The sequence below is a fragment of the Triticum urartu genome, chromosome 7A (genome assembly GCF_056163025.1).
Source record: "Triticum urartu cultivar PI428250 chromosome 7A, HENAU_Tu73, whole genome shotgun sequence".
Classification (NCBI taxonomy): Eukaryota; Viridiplantae; Streptophyta; class Magnoliopsida; order Poales; family Poaceae; genus Triticum; species Triticum urartu.
Window position 1 is genome coordinate 25,146,694 of NC_141879.1, and position 26,589 is coordinate 25,173,282.

At 42.3% G+C, this 26,589-nt stretch overlaps 1 protein-coding gene and 1 pseudogene across 1 annotated transcript; one reads left to right on the plus strand and one right to left on the minus strand.

Moving 5' to 3' along the window:
* Nucleotides 1-7,183: 7,183 nt before the first annotated feature.
* On the plus strand, nt 7,184-8,367 carry LOC125518334 (putative F-box protein At3g25750; annotated as a pseudogene).
* Nucleotides 8,368-12,529: 4,162 nt separating this feature from the next.
* On the minus strand, nt 12,530-25,377 carry LOC147957188 (receptor-like protein EIX2). Its single transcript, XM_087531607.1, has 6 exons — nt 24,822-25,377; nt 23,484-23,499; nt 18,666-19,561; nt 16,826-17,644; nt 13,422-13,766; nt 12,530-12,771 (listed from the first exon to the last, which is right to left on the minus strand). The coding sequence occupies exons 1-6, from the start codon at nt 25,354-25,356 to the stop codon at nt 12,530-12,532; spliced, it is 2,853 nt and encodes a 950-aa protein (XP_087387733.1). The 5' UTR covers nt 25,357-25,377.
* Nucleotides 25,378-26,589: the final 1,212 nt, after the last annotated feature.

A 26,589-nucleotide genomic window follows, 5' to 3' on the forward strand; every position in this document is an offset into this window, starting at 1 on the left:
GGAGAAGAAGAAAAAATAGAAATTTCTATTTTTTTTCTTCTTCTCCTCTATTCCTTTCTTCTTCTCCTCTTCTTTTTCTTCTTTTTTCCTCTTCTTATTTATTTCTCCTCGTTTTCCTCTCCTCTTCTTCTTTCTTCCCCTTCTTATTTTCTTCTTTCCTATCCTTCTTTTTCTTCTAAATTTTAGCATATTCTAAATTTTCTTCTAACTTTCTATATATGAACAAAAAACTTTCTATGAACAAAAAACTTTATATATATATATATATGAACAAAATTTCTATGAACAAAAATAATTAAACTAACCACATACACATATACATACACATATACATTATACATAGACATATACATACACATATACATACACATACACATATACATTATACATACACATATACAATATACATACACATATGAAAAAAATTAAACTAAAAAAATTAAGGGCAGGGGCGGCGGGCGAAGGGCAGGGGCGCGCGGCGGCGCGATGGCAGCGCGCGGCGGCATCGGCGGCCAGTATAGGGGGAGGAGCAGGGGAACGGGGCGGCGCTCACCGCGAGGTGGCGTCGGCGACGAGGAAGGCTCGGGGTCGGCGGAGGCGCGCGCGCTCGGGGGCGAGGGCAGGGGTGCGCGGGCTCGGGGACGACGTCGGCGACGGCGAGGCACGGGCGACGGCAACGGCGCGGTCAGGGGCGACGGCAGGGGCGGCGGACGGCGTCGGGGCAGCCTGGTGGCGTCGATGTGCTCGGTGTCGTCGGGCGGGCCGGGGGGCAACTGGCGATGAGTTCGTCAAATTTTTCTAAGTGCTACTTATATACCCAGGCCTTTGGTCCCGGTTCGTGACACCAACCGGGACCAATGCCCCTCTTTAGTCCCGGTTGGTGCCACCAACCAGGACCAAAGGCCTCTTTTCAGTAGCCCAAAGGGCGGGAAGCGGCGGCCTTTGGTCCCGGTTGGTGGCACCAACCGGAACTAAAGAAGGGCATTGGTCCCGGTTGGTGCCACGAACCGGTACCAATGCACCCCTTTGGTCCCGATTCGTCCCACCAACCGAGACCAATGGCCTTGTGCTGCCCCGCGCCCAAAAGTTTAGTCCCACCTCGCTAGTTGAGAGGGCTCACGAGTGGTTTATAAGCGCTGCTGCGCCCACCCTCTCGAGCTCCTCTCAACTGCAGGCTTTCGGGCCTAATCTGTCACTGCAATGCCTGTGGGCCTACTGGGCCTGCTGTGGGCCTGAATCCTGGCCCATGGTTGGGTTTCTAGTCGTATTCAGGCCGTGGTGGCCCAGTTGGTGGCATTTTTTTTGCTATTTTTTTCATTTCTACTTAGAACTAAATACTTATAGTTTTGTAGTGATTTCTTTTTTATTTTATGTCACTAGTTTATGAATAACTTTACAATAAAAATTGATTTTTGAGTCATTGTTTTCCCTGCTATTTAATATTACTGTGTTTTATCATTATACTCAATTTGGTAATTTTAGTTAGTCATAACAAATATTATAGGCATTTTTTTCACTTTGAGAGGAGCTCAACAACGCAGAGAGGGACGGGCTTTTGTTTTTGTTTTGCTTTCTTTATTATTTATTTTCTTTTGTTTTTTGCTTTATTTTTTTATTCTTTTTGCTTTAAAGTGAGCAAAATTATAAACTTTCTGTTAGTCCCATTAGTTTTAGAAAAATTATAAACTCAAATTTGAATAGTTAAAATTTGAATTCTTTGAAATTTGTGTGAATCACAAGTTTGTGATTAACTTTACTAAAAAAATGAACATAGATGCACCTATAGAGAAAATTCGACCTAAATTCATAGTTTTTAAATGAACTCTGAAAAAGTTGGCATAGCATGCTCGTCTGTTACAAATTTGGCATGGTATCATCATAATAGTTGTGGGAGAAAGTCTTCACTTTTTCTTCGCTTTTGTCATTTGCTTATTGCGCCGTAACCATGGATAATCTTCATCGTTTATCAGGATGCTTGGGTCAGCCTTGACATTAAAGGGAGGAATTTCATGAAACCTTTCATAATCTTCAGTCATGTCTGTCTTGCCCTCCACTCCCAGGATATCCCTTTTTCCTAAAAGAACTATGTGGCGCTTTGGCTCATCGTATGATGTATTCGTTTCCTTATCTTTTCTTTTTCTCGGTCTGGTAGACATGTCCTTCACATAGATAACCTGTGCCACATCATTGGCTAGGACGAACGGTTTGTCAGTGTACCCAAGATTTTTCAGATCCACTGTTGTCATTCCGTACTATGGGTCTACATGTACCCCGCCTCCTGACAGATTGACCCATTTGCACTTAAACAAAGGGACCTTAAAATCTTGTCCGTAGTCAAGTTCCCATATGTTCACTATGTAACCATAATATGTGTCCTTTCCCTTCTCGGTTGTTGCATCAAAGCGGACACCGCTGTTTTGGTTGGTGCTCTTTTGATCTTGGTCAATCGTGTAAAATGTATTCCCATTTATCTCGTATCCTTTGTAAATCAATACAGTCAAAGATGGTCCCCTGGACAACAAGTACAACTCATCACAAACAGTGTTGTCACCTCTGAGACGTGCTTCCAACCAACTGCTGAAAGTCCTAATGTGTTCACATGTAATCCAGTCGTCGCACTGCTCCGGGTGTTTGGAGCGCAGACTGTTCTTGTGTTCATCGACATACGGGGTCACCAAGGTAGAGTTCTGTAGAACTGTGTAGTGTGCTTGAGACCAAGAATGCCCGTCCCTGCATATTATTGAGTCCGCTCCTAGCGTGCCTTTTCCAGTCAGTCTCCCCTCATAACACAAAACCCGATGACATCCTCTGTTTGATGCCCATGGAGATGCTTCTTTCTGGCCTAGCGCGGTTACGGACATATTTCTTTAGGACTCCCATGAACCTCTCAAAGGGGAACATATTGTGTAGAAATACGGGCCCCAGAACGACAATCTCGTCGACTAGATGAACTAGGACATGCGTCATGATATTGAAGAAGGATGGTGGGAACACCAGCTCGAAACTGACAAGACATTGCGCCACATCACTCCTTAGCCTCGGTACCATTTCTGGATCGATCACCTTCTGAGAGATTGCATTGAGAAATGCACATAGCTTCAAAATGGCTAATCGGACGTTTTCCGGTAGAAGCCCCCTCAATGCAACCGGAAGCAGTTGCGTCATAATCACGTGGCAGTCATGAGACTTTAGGTTCTGGAACTTTTTCTCTGGGATATTTATTATTCCCTTTATATTCGACGAGAAGCCAGTCGGGACCTTCATACTGAGCAGGCATTCAAAGAAGATTTTTTCTCATCTTTCGTAAGAGCGTAGCTGGCAAGACCTTCATACTGCTTCTGAGGCATGCCGTCTTTTTTGTGCAAACGTTGCAGGTCCTCCCGTGTCTCAGGTGTATCTTTTGTCTTTCCATACACGCCCAAGAAGCCTAGCAGGTTCACGCAAAGGTTCTTCGTCACGTGCATCACGTCGATTGAAGAGCGGACCTCTGGGTCTTTCCAGTAGGGTAGGTCCCAAAATATAGATTTCTTCTTCCACATGGGTGCGTGTCCCTCAGCGTCATTCGGAACAGCTACTGCGCCGGGACCCTTTCCAAAGATTACGTAGTGTAAATCATTGACCATAGCAAGTACGTGATCACTGATACGCATGGCGGGCTTCTTCCGGTGATCTGCCTCGCCTTTGAAATGCTTGCCTTTCTTTCGACATTGATGGTTGGTCGGAAGAAATCGACGATGGCCCAGGTACACATTCTTCCTGCATTTCTCCAGATATATACTTTCAGTGTCATCTAAACAGTGTGTGCATGCGTGGTATCCTTTGTTTGTCTGTCCTGAAAGGTTACTGAGAGCGGGCCAATCGTTGATGGTCACGAACAGCAACGCCTTTAGGTTAAATTCCTCCTGTCCGTGCTCATCCCACGTACGTACACCGTTTTCATTCCACAGCTGTAAAAGTTCTTCAACTAATGGCCTTAGGTACACATCAATGTCGTTGCCGGGTTGCTTAGGGCCTTGGATGAGAATTGGCATCATAATGAACTTCCGCTTCATGCACATCCAAGAAGGAAGGTTATACATACATAGAGTGACCGGCCAGGTGCTGTGATTGCTGCTCTGCTCCCCGAAAGGATTAATGCCATCCGCGCTTAAAGCAAACCATACGTTCCTTGGGTCCTTTGCAAACTCATCCCAGTACTTTCTCACGATTTTTCTCCACTGCGACCCGTCAGCGGGTGCTCTCAACTTCCCGTCTTTCTTACGGTCCTCACTGTGCCATCGCATCGACTTGGCATGTTTTCCGTTTCTGAACAGATGTTTCAACCGTGGTATTATAGGAGCATACCACATCACCTTCGCAGGAACCCTCTTCCTGTGGGGCTCGCCATGAACATCACCAGGGTCATCTCGTCTGATCTTATACCGCAATGCACCGCATACGGGGCATGCGTTCAGATCCTTGTATGCACCACGGTATAGGATGCAGTCATTAGGGCATGCATGTATCTTCTCCACCTCCAATCCTAGAGGGCATACGACCTTCTTTGCTGCGTATGTACTGTCGGACAATTCGTTATCCTTTGGAAGCTTCTTCTTCAATATTTTCAGTAGCTTCTCAAATCCTTTGTCAGGCACAGCATTCTCTGCCTTCCACTGCAGCAATTCCAGTACGGTACCGAGCTTTGTGTTGCCATCTTCGCAATTGGGGTACAACCCTTTTTTGTGATCCTCTAACATGCGATCGAACTTCAGCTTCTCCTTTTGACTTTCGCATTGCGTCCTTGCATCGACAATGACCCGGCGGAGATCATCATCATCGGGCACATCGTCTGGTTCCTCTTGATCTTCAGCACCTTCACCCGTTGCAGCATCATTGGGCACATCGTCTGGTTCCTCTTGGTCTTCACCAGCTCCCCCCGTTGCAGCATCACGGTATTCAGGGGGCACGTAGTTGTCATCGTACTCTTCTTCTTCGTCGTCTTCCATCATAACCCCTATTTCTCCGTGCCTCGTCCAAACATTATAGTGTGGCATGAAACCCTTGTAAAGCAGGTGGGTGTGAAGGATTTTCCGGTCAGAGTAAGACTTCGTATTCCCACAATCAGGGCATGGACAACACATAAAACCATTCTGCTTGTTTGCCTCAGCCGCATCGAGAAACTCATGCACGCCCTTAATGTACTCGGAGGTGTGTCTGTCACCGTACATCCATTGCCGGTTCATCTGCATGCATTATATATAATTAAGTGTCCAAATTAATAGAAGTTCATCATCACATTAAAAGCAAAGTACATGCATAGTTCTCATCTAACAACATATAGCTCTCCAGAGCATCTAATTAATTAAACCATACATTGAAACTATGTAAAACATTTTAATGTGAAAACAAAGGCGATCATAATCGCAACCAAGGTAACAATTGATCCAACGGCATAATGATACCAAGCCTCGGTATGGATGGCATATTTTCTAATCTTTCTAATCTTCAAGCGCATTGCATCCATCTTGATCTTGTGATCATGGACGACATCCGCAACATGCAACTCCAATATCATCTTCTCCTCCTCAATTTTTTTTATTTTTTCCTTCAAAAAATTGTTTTCTTCTTCAACTAAATTTAACCTCTCGACAATAGGGTCGGTTGGAATTTCCGGTTCACATTCATCCTAGATAAATAAAATCTATGTCACGTTGGTCCGCATAATTTTCATAAACAATAAATGAACCAATAGTTATAAAGATTAATATATATACCACATCCGAATCATAGACAGGATGAGGGCCGACGGGGGCGGATACCAAAACCATCACACTATATAAGATGCAATAATAAAAGTAAGAAAATAATACAAGTATCTATCTAAACATACAAGTAACAACATTTTTCCTTTCAGAAAGAAGATAAGAACAAGAGGCTCACCACGGTGGTGTCGGTGATGAGATCGGCGCGGGTGATCGACGGCGGTGAAGACGGGGGTGGGGCGTGACGGACCGCTAACTCTAGACAAATCTCGAGGAAAATGGAGTTTTGAGGTCGAGCTTCGAGAGGAGAAAGCTTAACTAGTGTGGCTCGGGCATTTCATCGAACACCTCATGTGCATAGGAGGTGAGCTAGAGCACCACAAACCCCTCCCCTCGCCGGCCCAGAAAAACAGAGCACTGGAGTGCTCTGCTCGTGGGCGAGGGTATATATAGGCAGCACTATTGGTCCCGGTTCGTGGCACAAACCGGGACTAAAGGGGAGCCTTTGGTCCCGGTTCAGGCCACCAACCGGGACCAATGGTGGTGGGCCAGGAGCCAGGCCCATTGGTCCCGGTTCGTCCCACCAACCGGGACCAAAAGGTCCAGACGAACCGGGACCAATGGCCCACGTGGCCCGGCCGGCCCCCTGGGCTCACGAACCGGGACCAATGCCCCCATTGGTCCCGGTTCTAGACTGAACCGGGACTAATGGGCTGCCCCGGCCTGAACCGTTGCCCCCTTTTCTACTAGTGGATCCATCCCCCTCCCTGAACCCTAGCTTCCTTTCCTATCCACCGTCAAGCGATCGTTCTGCACACCGTTGTTAGGTTAGACTTTTACTGTATTCTCCTCCGAGGGATATGTGATGATGTTAGAATCCTAGATCCCCTAAAAGAAGTGTTAGAACCCTAGATGCAACGGGATCGATTGATCGTCGATGCGCCTCAACTTGACTGTGTGCTTTACTTGGTGATCTGCAAACCTGGACAAGAGGATTATAACTGCCTAAGTGGCTGACTCATCAATTACCCTAGAAGAGAATTTATCCGTACTGCGGCCATATGTATTGGCATCATCAGGGCTAGGACTGCACTTGCTTTATATTCGTGGCACCATCTTACTCGTAGTATCATCTTCTTACAATACAAATTGTTCTCACCAGTGGTCTTACTGTCATGAACAAGTTTTAACCTCAGGGAAGCATCGGCAAAGAAAGTTCATTTTCTTTGTTCTGATATAACTCTGCCGAGAATCAATAATGCCTAATCTGTCCAAGTGACTTGACAAGATATAGTTTGAGTTGTCCATGCAGAAATTAGTTTGAGTTTGCAACTACCTACATGCTTATCCTTGGTCTTAGCATGCTACCTACATTTTTCATTTCTTAATCAACTCGTTTTTTTTCTAACTTGTCGTTTATCGTGTTTTGTAGAGAGTTCGCCATGATGCATAGCCCGAGCAAATTGTCTTACCCCTCTGTGTCTACTCCCTCCGGTCTGTCGGGGCTCCAGGGTTGGATTGACCTTCCAGTAGACCTGCTTCATTCCATCCTTCCTTTGTTGGGATCATTTATCGACCTAACTGCGTTTATTAGCACATGTCGTTCTTGGCGTGCTGCTTTCTCGTCATACCCAACCAAATCAACCTTCTATGCTGTATTCCTGCCTTTCCTCGTCCTACCCAATGTCCTTGTCCAAGCTCCACATCTCCCTTGTAGCAATGGTCGTCATGAGCTACGCACATGTAAGTTCATTGATCTAGCCAACCAGGATAGAGCGCTTTGCTGCCAGATTCCTCAAGAAACTTTTCAGAACATGCAACTTGTTGGCGTTTCCTATGGGCATCTCATATGCTGCCTCAAAGGAAATTTTTGTGTTGTTGATGTCTTCACTGGTGCCGAGATTTCACCTCCATGTCTCCCACTGAATGGTGACTTTGAGTTCGACTATTGTGGCACCATGACAGCTCCCCCTGCATCACCCAACTGCCATCTACTTGTCAGCACCCTTCACTTCTTGTTTGATTGGCCGGTTGGAAGTGACTCTTGGTATCAACTCAAGATTTCCCGTTCATCCATAAGTTCAAATGGTAGAATTCGATGGCCAGTTCATTGCCATGGGTTGTGATCAAAGTATCTAAATTCTGAAGTTGGCCCCCCAGTTTGCCCTGCAGCACATAACAACCAGCAGGTTTTGGGAAGGCATGGCCACATGCCCACAAAGCCCATGGCTAGTGGTCTGTGGTGACATGCTTCTCGTCGTTGGTGATTATTATGTTGGCTTGTTGTCATCTGAAGCACCAGATAAAACCTACCGTCTTGACATGTCGACCAGACCTGCAAAATGGGTGGAGGTGAAGAAGCTGGACAACTGGGCACTCTTTGTAAGTCCTGATTTGAGGAGCCCATCGTTTTCTTGCTTGAGCCCGGAACAATGGGGAGGGCAGAGTAATCGTCTGTACTACTCCCATTACTCTCAGCCTTGGATCGTACATGGCTTGGGTGACGAGGCATGATGCTGCGTGGGATCCTTCCACCAACCCCAATCTTTCCTGCAAGAGAAACTGGTACAAAAATGTGCATGCCTTCTGGGTGTACCCAAGCATGCTCAGTTCCAATGGCCAATGACCGTCAATCTGCAACTACTGCTTGCTGCTCTACCAGCTTCTTCTGAGAAAACATCAGACCTTCTGCAGCTTGGATAGGTAATTTTCATGGTGGATGGAGTGTCAATGTTTTTCTCTGTTAGTTTCAACCTTGAGTTTTGAGAACATTGTAGGAGGCTTTTACTCAAGCTTTTGCAGTTAGTTTGTTTTTCAGTTTGCTGTTTAATCTTTACAGTGGATGAATATGTATTACATTTTCCCTTTCAGAAAAAAATGCACTAAGTTTTGCTTATTTCTGCTGGAATCGCTAGGTTTCCAACCTCTTTGTTCAACATGCACAAAAGAGATGTGCTCCTTTCATTAGTTAGGTGTGCTGTTCAAATACATACTGGTTCTTTTGCTGGAACCGTCAAATTTCAAGTGTCGCTTTGCTTCAAGAGGTACGATGGGGCCTTGTGAATTAACCAAGCCATCCCATTAATCAGTGTGCGGGAAAGGGGTTCTTCTTCAGGTGTGTGCTTTCGTTTCAAATTGCATACGTCGAAATGAATGAAGACATATGTATACCGCTGAAACATGTGTGTGCTTTCTCTTGAGTTAATTTTAGCACAGGGAATTGCCAGCTGTAACATCTGGTTATAAAGTTATCGAGGATTCATTCAGTTTCAGGCTAAAATGGTTGAAATCAGTTAGTGTTAGGAACTTTTTGCATCAGGTTTCACTTGGCTGTAACAGGAAATTGAGGAGCACCAAAATATACATCTGAAAGCACCTGATGCGTATGCTGTTGTGTTGCTGGGTGCGTGACACCACTTGGACCAAAGCCATCCATGTATTGTGTATCTTTAGTTCCATGACTGGCATCTTCTTTTCTGTTATGTTCAGAAAACAGATTGCCTGAATATATTGTGTTTTGTTCCCTCCCTCCGGCGAAACGTAGGCGGAGCTCAAGCTTTTGCAGTTAGTTCGTTTTTCAGTTTGCTGTTTAATCTTTACAGTGGATGAATATGTATTACATTTTCCCTTTCAGAAAAAATGCACTACGTTTTGCTTATTTGTGCTGGAACCGGTAGGTTTCTAGCCTCTTTGTTCAGATGCACCAAAGTTCTGAGACCTTATTAAGAGATGTGCTCCTTTTATCAGTTTGGTGGTGCTGTTAAACTTCTTACTGATTCTTTTGCTGGAGCTGACAAGTTTCAAGTGTAACTTTGCCTCAAGAGGGATGATGAGGCCTTGTGAATTAATCAAGGCATCCCATTAATCAGTTTGTGGGAAACGGGTTCTTCTTCAGGTGCGTGCTTTTGGTTTCAGATTGCATGCATCGAAATGACCAAATTCATGTACCTGAAAAAATGCACCTGGTTGTTGGCCCTGAACATGAAGGAAGACATATGTATATCGCTGAACATGTGTGTGCATTTTCTTGAGTTGAGGAATATCTGCTATGCGCTCTGCAGAGCGTTGTTCATTTTAGCACTGGGAATTGCCAGCTATAAAATCTGGTTGTAAAGTGGTTGAGGATTCGTTTAGTTTTGCTTATTTGTGCCGGAATCGGTAGGTTCCTAGCCTCTTTGTTCAGCATGCACAAAAGAGATGTGCTCCTTTCATCAGTTAGGTGTGCTGTTCAAATACTTACTCCCTCCATTCAAGATAAAATTTAATGACTTCTTTGCAAGTCAATTTTTCTTCTTGTTAACTGCGATCATTAATACACCATAAGCATGCAACAAATGAATGGGAAGTTAGGAGCTGAGTGTCATTATGACTACATGCATGTAATGTTTAAATAGTTCCTAGTACGAGAAAACATCATTAATTTTTGCCTCGGTTATTGTTGGTGGCCTTGTATTGATGCAAAATGTATTTTTGATAGTGGCCTTGTATAAGGGAATGGAGGAAGTACTAATTCTTTAGCTGGAACCCAGAAGTTTCAAGTGCCTCTTTGCCTCAAGAGGTACGATGGGGCCTTGTGAATTTAACCAAGGGATCCCATTAATCACTGTGTAAGAAAGGGGTTCTTCTTCAGGTGTGTGCTTTCGTTTCAGATTGCATACGTCGAAATGAATGAAGACATATGTATACCGCTGAAATATGTCTGTGCTTTCTCTTGAGTTAATTTTAGCACAGGGAATTGCCAGCTTTAACATCTGGTTGTAAAGTTATTGAGGATTCATTTAGTTTCAGGCTAAAATGGTTGAGATTCAGTTAGTGTTAGGAACTTTTTGCATCAGGTTTCACTTGGCTGTAACAGGAAATTGAGGAGCACCAAAATATATATCTGAGAGCATCTGATGCGCATGCTGTTGCGTTGCTGGATGACACCACTTGGACCAGAGCCATTCCTGTATTGTGTATCTTTAGTTCCATGACTGGCATCTTCTTTTCTCTTATGTTCAGAAAACAGATTGCCTGAATATATTGTGTTTTGTTCTCTCCCTCCAGCGAAACGTAGGCGGAGCTCCTCATGGACAAAATTGCTTATGCCTCCAGAGCTCGAATGATCCAGGGACCAACAAAATTTGTGTTGTACAAAAAAATAGAATAGAATAGCTGAAGAGATTTCTGGTACAATATTAAAGACTGCAATTTTCACCTCTGAAACCTTTGTTCCAAACCGCATACATGAATCCAAAGAATTGCTACATCGAGTCCCAATATTTTTGTCCAAAATAGACACCGACAAACCCAAATTTTTTCGAGAAAAAAATTACCAAGTCTAAGTATATTGCTAGTAGAGGCTCTGTTTTTTATAGGAATGTTGTATTTGCTCTGTGCTTTAAAAGAAGGCATATACATATTTTCTTAAGCCAAATGGTGCAAAGTTTGATCAAGTTTAATTACAAGTGTTGGTATATTTCATTAAAAAAATCATGTATTGCACGTGCCATTTACTAGTAAGAGAAATAGCCAAATTTGTTAGTGTGTAACCATTGTATTATTATCTCTGATCTGCTGTCCATGAGATCCTAAACGCAAAGTTTCAACCATTGTATATTATTGGGGATGTCCTAGTGTGCAAGCTGATGGAAAATTATATAGTTCGCCAACTGAAATACTCCGTATTTGATGGTCCGGGAAATGATTCCTCTTATAAACTCAAGTTTAATTTTGACGGAATAAACATGCAAGGAAATTACTGTACATATGATACTTTGCGTTTATGATCACTGTACGCCGACCAACCCAGTGGTGTATGCATGGACGGTTTGATTTGCACTGTCGTACAGAATCGTACACATAATATCATATGCATAGCAGTGCTCCACGGTTGAGCTTTGATATGGACTAGGTAGACTGTAGGTAGCCAGCAATACAATCCCAGAATTAATAAATGGAATAACTGACTGTGGCCATCTCTTTTTGAAACCATAACTTATTCCTGCCATGCCAATAAGAGAGCAGTGACCGTCACTGCCCTGTTGCTGTTGACAGGGAAAGCAATGTGCGGCACTCAGACTTGCCTGTTGAGATAACACAAAGGGCGTATGGAAGCAATGGCCACAAATCAAATAGTTGTATGATACAGCCGACTAGTTAAAGAGCAAAGTTATAAAGAAAAATAGAAAAATGGCATGATACATACTGATAAAGCGATACAGAGGAATCAAATAGTAGAGCGATACAACGGACTAAAGAGTAAAGATATGACGTGCATGGTACAAACAGATATGGACTGAACTATAGCAAGCGACCAATTCAATCAAAGAAGTAATTAGTACTCCCTCCGTTCGGAATTACTTGTCACTAAAGTGGATGTATCTAGAACTAAAATACATCTAGATACATCCATTTCAATGACAAGTATTTCGGAACGGAGGGAATACGTGGAAGAAATGTGCACCATCCCTTGCTGGAATCATTGGTTACCACAACTTCTGCATCACCGTCACTGCCCTGTTGACCAGACGGCTTCGTGGCAGCGAGACTTGTGATTGAATCGAAGATGTGATCGCAATTTTGTTTAAAAACATGGCACGATACAAGTATGATACAACCGACTAAAGACCAAACATATAAAGAAAAATAAAAAATATTGCATGATACAATAGTGGTAAAACATTCCCCACATTACAGAGGACTATAAAGAGCAAAGTTATAAGGACAAAGTAGAAAACTATATCCGGATAAAACACCGTCAAGAGTTCTGTCTTCCCATCGACTGTTTTCCATGGCTGCTTGAAGAATCAACCCATGAATGCTTGTATGGCTTGCAGTAGCTTGTCAACAAGTTGGAAAAAAGCAACTCTCCATGCCTTACCAAATAACAAAACAACGAAGACCAGCCAAAGACCCAGGACAAATCCTGCAGCCAACCCAAGATAAAAATACCTCGTCTCATCTTGATGCTCATCAAGATCCCCTCCAGTCACTACCTCAGGCCCCGAGCAGTTCCTAGAAAGAGGAGGCCCACAGAGGTAGTCGTTGCTCAAGATGGCAATGGGGCCCCGAAACCCACGTCCCCGCGGGTTTTTACCCTATTAGGGGACGGGGATGGGCGTCTTTTTAACCCCGCGGGGCTGCTGCTGGGTAAGATATAAAACCCGACACGTTTCGTGGGTTCAAACCCGTTTGAGCAATACCCGAACCCGAAACCCGTCATCCCGCCAAAATACCACACTAAGCCTAATTAGACATCATGTTGAACCATGTATGGCTGAATAATGCTCCTGTTTGTTGCGGAAATATGCTTATGCAGATGTTGTTACTGCTCTTTCTAGCTGTTGTTATTGCTCTTTTTTATAAATTATGCCGTTGAAATATGCTTCTTGTAGCTGATGTTATTGCTCTGTTTGCTCGAGTTATGCTGGTGAAATATGCTCCTTGTAGCTGTTGAACCATGTACCATTGTATTGTGCTGAAATTTTCGCAATTTATGTTGATGCTCTTTTTGCTGCCGAAATGTTATTCTTTGCTGCTATTATGTTTGCTTAAATATGCTGATTTCCCCGTGGGTTCCCCGTAGGTTTAGAGGACGGGCAAAAAGCTAGCCCCGCGCACGCTGACGGGACGGGGACGGGTTTGTGATTTTCTCGTGAGGATGGATTTGGGCAGGCAAAACCCGATGGGTTTCGTTGCCGATGTACGACGACGCTGGATCAATGAGCGACTGGAGCTGATTCCCGGTAGGAATTCTTCCTGATAGATTGTTGTACGACATGTTCAGCTTGCTTAACATGGTCATGTTCGACAAACTGGAAGGTATTACTCCCGAGAGTTCATTGTATGAAAGGTCGAGAGACTTCAATGATCCAAGTAACCCAATTTTATCTGGAATCTTGCCGGACAACCGATTATGGGAGATGTTCATATTATTCAGGTTAACAAGAGATGTTATTTCAACTGGAATCTCTCCAACTAAACTGTTGCAGGACAAGTCAAGACCAACCATATAAATGATATTACTAGTGTAATCAAGGTACACTTCTGCTTCGGTACACCCCCCTAAATACAAGGACGGCTGAGATTAGCCCATACCTCTTCATAAGTAGAGGCATGATAGCCATTTTTTATAAACTCTTCACGTATACGCTGTATCTTTTTTTAAATCACGTATACGCTGTATATTAACGGACGTGCACACCCTGCCGTGCTGGGCTGGCCCATTCAGCACATTCATCATTTCTTTTTTCTGACACCGCAAAAAAAGGTGCTTGCTACAGGTTTCGAACCTAGGCCCTTCAACAATTTGCACAGCCACAATAACCAGCTAGGCCACCGGACCTCAAGTGCTAAGTAAGTTTTTTTATACTTGAAATACAACACTGTAAAAGCGCAACATTTTCTGGTTGTTTTTTCTTTTCTTTTTTTGTTTCTTAAATGCGTGAAGTTCTTATAATTCGTGATTTTTTTTAATCGAAAATGACGAAAAAGTTTCAAATTCTTGAATTTTTCTTTCAAATCAGTGAACTTTGTCCGCCAAAATTGATCAGTTTTCTTCACAAATTCGTGAACTATTTCGCAAGTTGGCAATTTGTTTTTGAAAATTGTTGGTCTTTTTTATAAATTGATGGACTTTGTTTCTGAATCAATGAATTTTTTTAAAAAAAATTTATTTTTTTTCCAAATCAATGAACTTAATTTGAATTATTGATGAACTTTTTTCAAAATCAATAAAAGAAAAGAAAAACAAAATAATATAGAAACCCATGTAAAAACTGAAGAAAAAACCAGCCCGGTTGAAAAGGAAAACCACAATCTTTCTTTTTAGCGTTATATTTGACGCACTACAAAAGATGGAAAAAGGAAACTTAGACCATGATCAACGGAGGTGTTCGAGTAGGCGAGATGGCTCCGTCTAAGAGCACGTCGTTTCCCGACATGCTTGAAATGGCCCAAAAAAATTTCATGCCTTGTATGACCAATTCAAGGCACCATGCCAAGTTGTTTTGGTTTTCGACAAGTTTTGCATTTTCCGTAGTTTTCTCAGTAAAAAAATGCTTGATAATGGGCGGCCGTGTCACAACTTGCATACGTTATCAGAAATCGTACAAACCTGGCATGGATGACTGCCATGGTGATGCCCACCTGCTTGAAAAGGTTGGGGTCATTTTAAGAATCTCCAAAAGTAGACCATGTTTAATGAAGGGTGTACGGGTTGGCTAGAAGGCTCTACCTGAGGGTGCGTTGTTTCTCAACATCCTTCGAAAGGCCTAATTTTTTCCACCTCCTTCTATGATCAAATCATGGCACCATGTCAAGTTGTTTAAGTTTTCTACAATTCTTTCGTTTTCTAGAGTTCTCTCGATGAAAACAAGCTGATAAATGGCCGGACGTGACACAACATGCATACGTTGTGGGAAATTCATTCAAACCCGGGATGGATGCCTACCATGGGCATGCCCGCCTACTGGAAAAGGTTGGGATGATTTCATGCATGTTCAAAAATAGATCATGTTCAACAGAGGGTGTTCGGGTAGGCGAGAAGGGTTCATTTGAGAGCATGTTTTTGCGGCATCCATTAACTCACCCCAAATCTTTTCATGATCTTATATTACCGGTTAAACGCACCATGCCAAGTTGTTTTGGTTTCGACAAATTTGACTTTTCCGAGGTTCTCTCGGTTAAAAAAGGTAGATAAATGGCTGGATGTGTCGCAACTTGCATATTTTCTCGGAAATCATTCAAACCTAGCATGGATCCTTACCACAGGCATGCCCCTTGCCTGCAAAATTTGGTGTCACTTAAAAAATGTTCAAAACTAGACCATGTTCAATGAGGATGCACCCGGATGGGAATGACCATGGTAGGCAACCATGCTAGGTTAAACAATTTTCGACACCATATGCAAGTTGCAACATGTTCGACCATTTTATCGGTCTTCTTCTACAAAGGAAACTCCAGAAAATGCAGAATTTGTCAAAAACCAAATGAACTTGGCATGGTGCCTTGAATTGCTCGTAAAAGGCCATGAAAAAAATCAGATCCATTTCTTCATCATTTTTGGTGGGGAAATTGGGGCCATTTCAAAGATGTTGAAAAATAAAGTGCTCTCAGATGAACCGTTCTGACCTTACCGAATAATCTCCGTTCAACATGGTGTTTTTTGGACATCCTTGAAATGACCCCAACTAATAAATACAAAGGGATAAAATTGAAAACAGTAAGTGTTTTTTAAAACATTTAATAAATATTTTATATTTTTTTAAATCACTAGTTTAAAAAGTTAGTTAAAACTTGTATTTTGGTATTCAAAAAAGAGATAAATGAATTAAAAAAAATAAGAAATCAAATGAAAAAATAGAAAAGAAAATAAAACGCTTAGGCCTTGGCCCAACTAGGCGACGACATTGCTCTCATCGGGCACGTGTTGGGCCGGTCCAAGAGCTCGCGGATTTGAAAAGTTCATCAATTGTTTTAAAAATATTCATGGATTTGAATATTTTCACAAAAATTCAAAACAAAGTTCACTATGAAATTTGCAAAAAAGTTTTCTCGGTCTTGGGAACCTCGGGTTCCCAGGCATTTTTTCCTGTTTTGGGACCTTCTCAAAGGTCGTGAACCGTGTTTTTCTTTGTCTTTTTATCTTCTCTCCTGTTTATTTTTTTGTCTTCTTTGACTTTTCGTTTATTTTTTAAAAACTGTTCGTATTTTGACATTCTGAGCATGTTTGAAAGGCATGGACATTTGTTTTGAAATTTATGTACAAATTAAAAAAATACAAATATTAGTATTTTATGAACAAAACAGGAAAACTAGATATCCTAAAGAAAACCGTGCAAAAAAAAAAAGAGAGACGTAAACTAAAGAGTGGAGGTGCTGTGTTTTTTTCATGGTGTTATGTCTCCCGGACAAGAAGTGGAAAACAAGCCAAGAAAGCAAATGTGATGTGCTGTCCAGGATGGTTTGTGTTGTTACAAGTAGTGCGTGAGGGTGCTGGTTCGAATCCAGCCGAGGGCAACCATTTTTTAAAAATTAAAACTAAAAAAACGTAAATGGGCTGAGCCCATGAGGGAGGGCTGTTCGCCGGGTATCATACGAACCTACCACTTGTAAGCTATCGTCATATTTTGATAAATAGTCTTCATCCGAGTTTCCTGTCCTACCATAACTCGGATGCAAGGGGTTTTCCAGCGCATACCCATGATCTGAAGTCATTGCTTTCATGTTGGCCAATGTATGAGGTATGGATCCTGATATTTTGTTGTATGCAAGGTCCAAGTATTGCAGGTACGTGAGCTGTGTGAGTTGAACTGGAACAGAGCCGGAGAACATATTGTGCCGCAGCCGGAGATAAGACAAACTTGGCACTCTTTTGGCTATCCATGTTGCTAACACCCCGCTAAATTTGTTATGGGCAAGATCAAGTAGAGTCAACTCTGGGCAGCTCTGCAAAAATGAAAGGTCGCCGGACAGGTTATTTTCATACAAGATTAGAGCTGAAATGGTTGTATTCAGGTTTTGAGTTCCTTCAGATACTTCTGAACAAAGTGGGAATTGTCCTACTAGAGCGTTCTTTGCAAGATCCAGGGTGTTCAAAAATTGCAGCTGACAGATATGTATGGGAATAGTGCCATTGATACCGTTCTCGGAAAGCAATAAATCACCAAGGAATGGAGCTCCAAAATTTTGCGGCAGTGGTCCTGATAATGAGTTTCTGGAAATGTCAAGTTCGACCAAATGCCTTGGTAACTGAGGTAAAACACCAGTGAGGTTGTTGGAGCTGAGGTCAAATATTATAAATGCATCTGAAGACATGAATTCCAGCGTCCTTGGTAATCTGCCACTGATTTGATTACAAGAGATGTTCAAATATTCAACATTTGAGAACACAACCCAAAACCAGTCCGGGAGATGATCAACTATGCCCAGGGGCGGAGCCAGGATTTAGGCTTAAGGGGGGCGAGAAAGATAATAATCGTTTTTGATACACACAGCACACACATAAAAAATAGTCTCAAAAGTAGAATTGGTATGAATGAAAATATATGTTTGATAATAACATGGCTTCAAATTATCATGTAGAAAAGCTTGCTCCTCAAGTGGATTTGTGTTGTCAGTAATATTTTGAAACAATGAGCTTGTACAATGAATCTATTTTCCATGAAGCATTAAACAAGAAGTGAAACTATATTTCTAAATTACAATCTTACCTAATTAGTAAATAAAATTGTTGATTTGAAACAAATTGTAACGATTCAGGATTACTCCCTCCGTTCTTAGATATAAAGTCTTTATAGAGTTTTCACTATGGACTACATACAAAGCAAAATGAGTAAATCTATCTTTCAAATGCATCCATATACATTCATATATGGTTCATATTGAAATCTTTACAAAGGCTTATATTTAGGAATGGAAGGAGTACTATATACCAGAATTCATTGGAAGTCAATCTGTTGATGTGTGACCCGTTGTAGCAGACGAGTAGTTGTGATCTCTCTCAATTACCCCGCGAGTGTAGTGCCCTCTGCCCTATATGCGGCTGTGCCACAACCAGAACGGCGGAAGCAGCGGCAGGCTATGCCGCGACAGGCGACGGCGACGACGGCGCAAAGACGTATGTATGGAGCCAGCAGACCTAGAAGGCAGGAATGTAATTACGAGAAGGATTAGGGAATTAACTACACGATCTCACGGCTGGATGTAATCTTTTTTTTCTCACGCACATGTACACCTAGGTATGCTTTGGGCCTTTGGGCTGAGAAGTTGCCATGCTAGGCCATTAGCGCTGCTACACACACGTATAACTAGAACAACAGGTCAGCCATAATATACGTATAAACTACAACTACTAAAATCTAACGAGGCCTAATAGGGGGGGGGGGGGGGGGCGAGGCGATGGGGGGTGTCTGACCCCTGCTCGCACCCCCCTGTCTCCGCCCCTGACTATGCCTGCATTAGAAATGTCAAGATAACTGATATTTCTCTGCCCTTTAAGCCACAAAGGAAACTGAGGTCCAAGTTTGCTAGAAGGGAAATAAGCCAACTTCAATTTAAAGGGAGGAATCCAATTTGAGCTGATCATCAATTGCAGAGAGTTGTAAGAGAAATCCAATTCCTCCAGATTCACTAAACTGGCTAAATGTTCCTCCAATACAGAACCATTAAACTGGTTGCTGTCTAGATACAATTTGTTAAGTTTGCTGAGCCGACCAATTTCAAGAGGTACTGAGCCTACAAGCCTATTAGAAGAGAGTTTAAGAATTCTCAAATCAGTCCACTTGTTTATCCACTTTGGAATTTCCCCACTGAGATTGGTCTTAGACAGATCTAACAACTCCATCTTACTCCAGGCACAGTGAGGCAAACCCTCCAAAAAATCTGACATGTCTTGGTTGATCCAGTTCTCCTGCAGTGTTAGCACTCTCAAATTGCAAAGGTTCTTCAGTGCTTTGGATTTAACACCTGTGAGGTGATTTCGTCCAAGATGAAGTGCGTCAAGGTAAGTCATGTTTCCCATTGCATCTGGGAATGGTCCATCAATTTCATTACCACTAAGGTCAAGATGCCTGATGGTGCCAACATCCCAGAACCAGTAGGTTGGATTTAAGGTGGGAAGCCAATTGTTTGATAGATCAAGCATCCGAAGGGATGTGAGGTTAGAATTCATTACAGATGTTTGTGGAAAAACAAGTCTGCACTCCCTGAGACGAAGGGCTCTTAGATTAGAAAGCATGTTAAGCACTTGAACCCAATTGCCAATAGTGCCGAGATTCGCACCACTCATGTCAAGAAACTTCAGCAACGGGAGACGCGCTAACCACGATATGTCCCCAACAAAGAATTCACCATCAGGATTGTTAGATAATAACGAGAAATAAACGAGACACGAGAGACACGGATTTTTACGTGGAAATCCTTGCGGGAGAAAACCACAGACGCACGAAGGCGCAATCACTATGAGGAGGAGTATTACAAGCACGAGACGACAGACCGTCTGAGGTGTGACTACATGGGGTATATATGAGGGGCAACACATAGGAGTCCTTGTAGGACAAGTAAACGAGTTGTACTCGTACGCGTCGGTACCAACGCAAAAGGCCCACACCGTATGTACTACGTCTAGTCCAATACGGTACTAGAATTTGGATCACAATTTAACAATCTCCACCTTGAGCCAAATTCCCTTCAGTAGTCGAAGAAAGTGAATAACTCCATTCAAATCAGTATAAACACCTTGTGCGTCAAAGTCCATATGACTAGTGAGAAATACCAACTAAGCCTGAGCAAAGCTCAAACTTATTGGTCGGAACTGGCTTTGTCATCATATCAGCAGGATTATCATGAGTACTTATCTTGCATACCTTCAAATCACCTTCAGCAGCAACATCTCGAATATAATAATATCTGACATCAATGTGCTTTGTTCTCTCATAATACATTGGATTCTTTGTAAGATTTATAGCACTTTGACTGTCACTAAATACGGTAGGGCAAGATGAGTCTCCACAAAGCTCAGTGTACAAACCTCTCAACCAGATAGCTTCTTTGCATGCCTCAGAAATAGCCATATACTCGGCATCAGTAGTGGAACAAGCCACAATAGACTGCAAAGTTGCTCTCCAACTCACAGCACAACCATCAATGGTGAAAACATAACCTGTGAGTGATCTTCTCTTATCCAAATCACCAGCAAAATCAGAATCAACAAAACCAACAAGTCCATCTCTAGATTTCCCAAACTGTAAATAAGCATTAGAAGTACCACATAGATATCTGAAAATCCACTGAACTGCTCTCCAATGCTCTTTTTCAGGATTAGCCATGTATCTACTGACAACACTCAATACATATGATAAATCCGGACGAGAACAAACCATGGCATACATAAGTGAACCAACTGCACTCGAATAGGGAACTCTAGACATGTACTCAATATCTGCATCTGAATTAGGACATAAAGCTGATGATAATTTGAAGTGTGCAGCTAACGGAGTACTCACCGGCTTGGCATTATGCATATTAAAACGACGAAGAACTTTATCAATATATCCCTTCTGACTGAGATACACTTTTCCAGATGGTCTATCTCTGGATATTTCCATGCCAAGTATTTTCTTTGCTGCACCCAAATCCTTCATCTCAAATTCATTACTCAATTGCTTCTTTAGTTCATTAATATCAGACATACTCTTTGCAGCAATAAGCATATCATCAACATAAAGGAGCAAATAAATAGTTGAACCTTTGACAGTTTTCAAATAAACACAACTATCATAGTTAGACCTTTTGAAACCTTGAGAGAGCATAAAGGTGTCAAATCTCTTGTACCACTGTCTAGGGGATTGCTTCAATCCACAAAGAGATTTCTTTAACTTACAAACAAGCTTTTCTTTTCCAGGAATAACAAAACCTTCAGGTTGTTCCATATAAATATCCTCTTCTAATTCTCCATGCAAGAATGCAGTTTTAACATCCAATTGTTCAAGCTCAAGATCATGCATGGCAACAATACTGAGTAAAGTGCGAATAGAGCTATGCTTCACAACAGGAGAAAAGACTTCATTATAGTCAATACCTGGAATCTGACTGTAACCTTTAGTAACTAACCTTTCTTTATATCTTATCTCATCATTAGGAGAAACACCTTCTTTCCTCTTGAAAACCCACTTGAAACGAATATGTTTCTTCTCTCTAGGTAATTTTACTAAATCCCAAGTGTCATTCTTTTCAAGTGATTCCATCTCATCATGCATAGCGGTCATCCACTTATTACTATCACTAGAAATAATAGCCTCGGAATATGAAGAAGGCTCGGCGTTACCTTCAATTTCTTCTGCAACAGATAAAGCAAAAGAAACAATATTGCACTCTTCAATTAACCTGTCAGGTTTATTACTACCCCGTCTAACTCTGTCACGTGCAAGATTCCAACTGGGTGGAACAATAGGCTGATTTGGAGTGAGAGTGACATGATCATCATTAATGACGGGTTCATCATGTGCATCAACAATTTCATTACGAGATGTATCACCTGAATCAATAACATGCTCCACCTGAACAGTAGGCTGCTGTTCACTCTCAACAGGAACATTAGTAGATGAAACATCATGTAACATAGCAGATTCATTAAAGATAACATTTCTGCTAATAACAACCTTCTGGGTTTCAGGATTCCATAATTTAAAACCTTTAACACCAGACTTATAACCAAGAAAGATGCACTTAACAGCCCTAGGCTCCAACTTTCCATTATCAACATGAGCATAAGCAGTGCAACCAAAAACTCTCAACTGTGAATAATCAGCAGGTGAACTAGACCATACCTCAATTGGAGTTTTCTTATTAAGAGCAATAGATGGTGAACGGTTAATGAGATAACAAGCAGTGGAAGCGGCCTCAGCCCAAAAACGCCTATGCAAACCTGCATTGGACAAGATGCAACGGGCTCTGGAAATAATGGTCCTGTTCATACGCTCAGCAACACCGTTTTGTTGAGGAGTATAAGGAACGGTGTAATGTCTGACAATGCCTTCAGACTTGCAATAATTCTTAAATTGCATAGAACAGAATTTCATACCATTATCAGTGTGAAGTATCTTTACCTTCTTTTCAATTTGTCTTTCAATCATAATCTTCCACTCCTTAAATGTTGAGAATGCTTCATATTTATGCTTAAAGAAATAAGGCCAAACTTTTCTCTAATAATCATCAATAATAGTCAGCATGTAACTAGCACCACCTAGTGACTTCTTGCGAGATGGTCCCCATAAATCAGAATGCACATAATCAAGAATACCTTCAGTTGTATGAACCGAAGTGTTGAACTTCACCCTCTTGTGTTTGCCGAAGATACAATGCTCACAAAATTTTAATTTACCAGGTTCATATCCATCAAGAAGACCTCTCTTATTTAACTCTGCCAAACCAAATTCACTCATATGTCCAAGACGCATATGCCAAAGGTTAGCAGCATCACAATCAGAATTCTTTGAAACAACTGGAGTAGCGTTACCTGAAACGGTAGAACCTCGAAGGTAATAAAGACCATTGGTCGAACTTAAGTCACCTTTCATCACAACAAAGGAACCTTTGGTGACCTTCAAAACACTATCTCCACCTGAATATTTGTACCCCTTTGCATCAAGGGCACTCATAGAAATAAGATTTCTCTTCATCTTCGGAATATACCGAACATCTGTCAAAGTTCTGATTATGCCATCAAACATCTTGATTCGAATAGAACCTATGCCTTCAATCTTGCATGGTGAATTATCAAAACTCAAAACGGAACCAGCAGAAGTAGTGGAATCAAAAGTATTAAACCAATCTCTATGCGGGCACATATGAAAAGTACATGCAGTATCAAGTACCCACTCATCATTGGTCTCAGCACATCCAGCAATAACGACAAGAGCATCATCGGAACTATCATCACGAGCAACGTTAGCAGAATTTTCACCTTGTTTGTTACCTTTCCTCTTTTCTTTATTCTGCAACTTGAAACACTCTGAGATGTCATGCCCGTCTCTCTTGCAATATCTGCAATATTTCTTGTCTCTGGATTGTGACTGGCCCCTGTAGCCGTTTTTACTTTTGCCTCTGTTTCCATTATTGGAGTTCTTCTTCTTTGTCCTGCCACGAACAGATAATCTCTCTGCTTAGGATGAACATGAACCATCATGAGGCACCATTAATTTCATCTTCTCCTTAGAGTTCAAAGCTTCATAAACTTCATTAAGCGTGAGAGTATCACGACTGTATAATATGGTGTCTCTAAAATTGGTATAAGAACTTGGCACTGAACAAATTAACATTAAAGCAGTATCTTCCTCTTCATACTTAACCTCCATTGCAGCTAGATTGGATATGATCTCTTTAAATTCTGAAATATGATTCAAAACATTACCTCCCTCGGGTAACCTGTGCAGGAATAATTTTTGCTTCAGATGCATCTTGCTGGTGAGATCTTTAGTCATGCAAATCCCTTTCAGCTTTAACCATAGAGCGGTGGCAGTTTTCTCGCTCAAAACTTCCTGCAAAATATTATTATGCAAATGGAGTTGAATTTGTGACAAAGCCTTACAATCAATTCTTTTCTCCTCATCAGTCCAATTCTGAATTCTATTCTTCCCAAAATTATCCAGTGCTTCATCGTAGTCGGACTGTGCCAACAACGTCCGCATCTTGACTTGCCATAGGGTAAACCTTGTGTCACGGTCCAGCAGCGGAAGATCGTATTTCATGGATGCCATGAATCGATAAATCTGTGTTCACAAAATAGTACAAGCCGGTAGAAAAAGTCTTGACGGAATTAATATGCGGACAAAGAACCAGAGAAAAATAGCACCTGGTAGTCGCTAGTGGCCGTAGCAATCGATGATGGAAAACAAGAGCCGTACTAGTACTATGCACTAGCACCTTCACGTGGCGAAGTAGCAGCAGCAGAAATAAATTAGCCTTGTACGTGAACTTGATACGTGGCTGATCAGCGCCTAACCAAAAGGTGTGGACGGATTGCGATTTGACAGCTGACAGATCGCCTCGGGACTTGATTTCCTCGTGAGCGGCAGCGGATGTGGATGCTGTGTACGGAGCGGCAGCGGCAACACAGCGGAACAGCAAGAACGACTGCAACTTTGAGGGATCTCCGCACGACTGGAAATTGAGTCGGTCTCGGCGGATTAAAAAACAATCGGATGAATCGCAAAACGGCGGCGGCCGAACAGACCGTAACCCTAATCTGTCACGATCTCAATCACGTATCTGAAACCTCATCTCTGTATACCACTTGTTAGATAATAACGAGAAATAAACGAGACACGAGAGACACGGATTTTTACGTGGAAACCCTTGCGGGAGAAAACCACGGATGCACAAAGGCGCAATCACTATGAGGAGGAGTATTACAAGCACGAGACGACAGACCGTCTGAGGTGCGACTACATGGGGTATATATGAGGGGCAACACATAGGAGTCCTTGTAGGACAAGTAAACGAGTTGTACTCGTACGCGTCGGTACCAACGCAAAAGGCCCACACCGTATGTACTACGTCTAGTCCAATATGATACTGGAATTTGGATCACAATTTAACAAGAATTCCATTGGTTGTAGAGGTCTAGATATAGCAATCTAGAGAGGTTACCGAGTTGAGGAGGCACTTTACCACCAAAATTCATGCAAGAGAGGTTCAGATATACCAAGCTCTCGAGAGAGCCCAAGAATCTTGGTATGGGTACACCAACTCCCCCGAGATGGTTTCCACTGAGATCTAGATACTCCAAATGATGCAGAGCAGGCAAAGATGAACTTATCTTCCCATGTATCCCGTGACGCTTTCTGGAGTTCAAGGAAACGAGATCATCCAAGAAGAAATCGTTGCGGAGGTTAAGCCTGATGATATGACCTGTTATGTTGCTGCACTTGACACCACTCCAGAGGCAGCAGTCCTGGCCATTCCACGAGGAAAGGAGGCCGTGCGGATCTTCTACGATGCCATCTTTGAATGAGAGCAGTGCATCCCTCTCATCTGTGAAGCACCCACCATCAGCTAGTTGTGCATCGATAGAGGAGGCAGTCGTGGTGGCTAGAATTAGCAGGAGGCAACAACAGGCTGCGGCTGCACTCATGGAGGATATTGGGGTTGCAAAATGCATTGCTACGGTGTGGCTTTCCAAGGCAGCCAGTCAATACTTATTGGAAGAAAGTTTGTAGAATCTTCAGGCTCGCCAGTCAAAAATTCAAAATGGAACTGTCAGAGAGAGAGAGAGAAATTATGTTCCCTGCTGTCTAATCTCATGATGACATGATGTAAACAGCAAATCACGGTGGCTTTCCTTGACTTGCAAGTGGCCTGTGTTGAATGAAGACCATACGGCTGAGGACAACTGGCCTGTGTTCCTTTGCTGATGCTACTTGGAAGGGACCATAATTGCGTGGTCTTCTTTTCTTCTACCCGAAGAAAGATAAGCCCGTGTTGTCAGAGCTGTCGCTGTGATGGATGGGCGGTTGTGGTTGAAACGGACTACACGGACGTGTGTGAGGTGATGTCAAAGAAATTAGAGAACAGGCCCCTGTTGCTACTTTGACTACTGCAAGACAGAGATTGATGGAAAATTTCCAGGAGTGCAGACTGCATATATTAGGATTGCAAGAGAGAGCAATGGAGCTGCCCACCTGCTTGCAAATTACGTACGCCAGAACAAATGAAGACTTTGGTTACCCCTTTGTTTGTAAATAAGGATTGGAAAGCCCTTCTATATAATTAATATAAGCTTCAAGCTTCAACTGGAACCGGCTACGTCAGAACCTCCTACAGCGTGCTATTTTCTACAACAGCTTATTATCATTAGGATTAATTAGGATGCAGCCCCATGGTAAATTCTTGTGTTCAACAGAATGAAATTGAACTCTAAATTGATGGAAGAAAATGCAGATTAGTAAAATAATTTTCTGGACGGGTTGCAAAACATTTTATTGTTCAGAATTCCCAATTCCCATCAGTACAGTACAGATCATGTTCGACAACCATTTCCTGGTAAAAATATACTGCCCAGAGTGGAGTGTTTCACAAAAAACTACCACAATTGGGGCTTCCGTCCCACAGAACTACCACATTTTTAAAGTGACCAAAAACTACCAAAAATTGTAATTTTGTGACTTAAAACTACCAATTTTGGATAAGGGCCAGTTTAGACAATTTAAATGCATTTATGACAGGCGGACCCCACCTGTCGTGGTTTTGTCACGGCAGATGTCCTCATGAAAGGACTTAGTCGCGAGGCCAACGCATCTATGTGGTAGCTTGAAGGGGTTGAGCGAAATTGAGAGACGCAACACACAAGACGAGGATTTAGACAGCT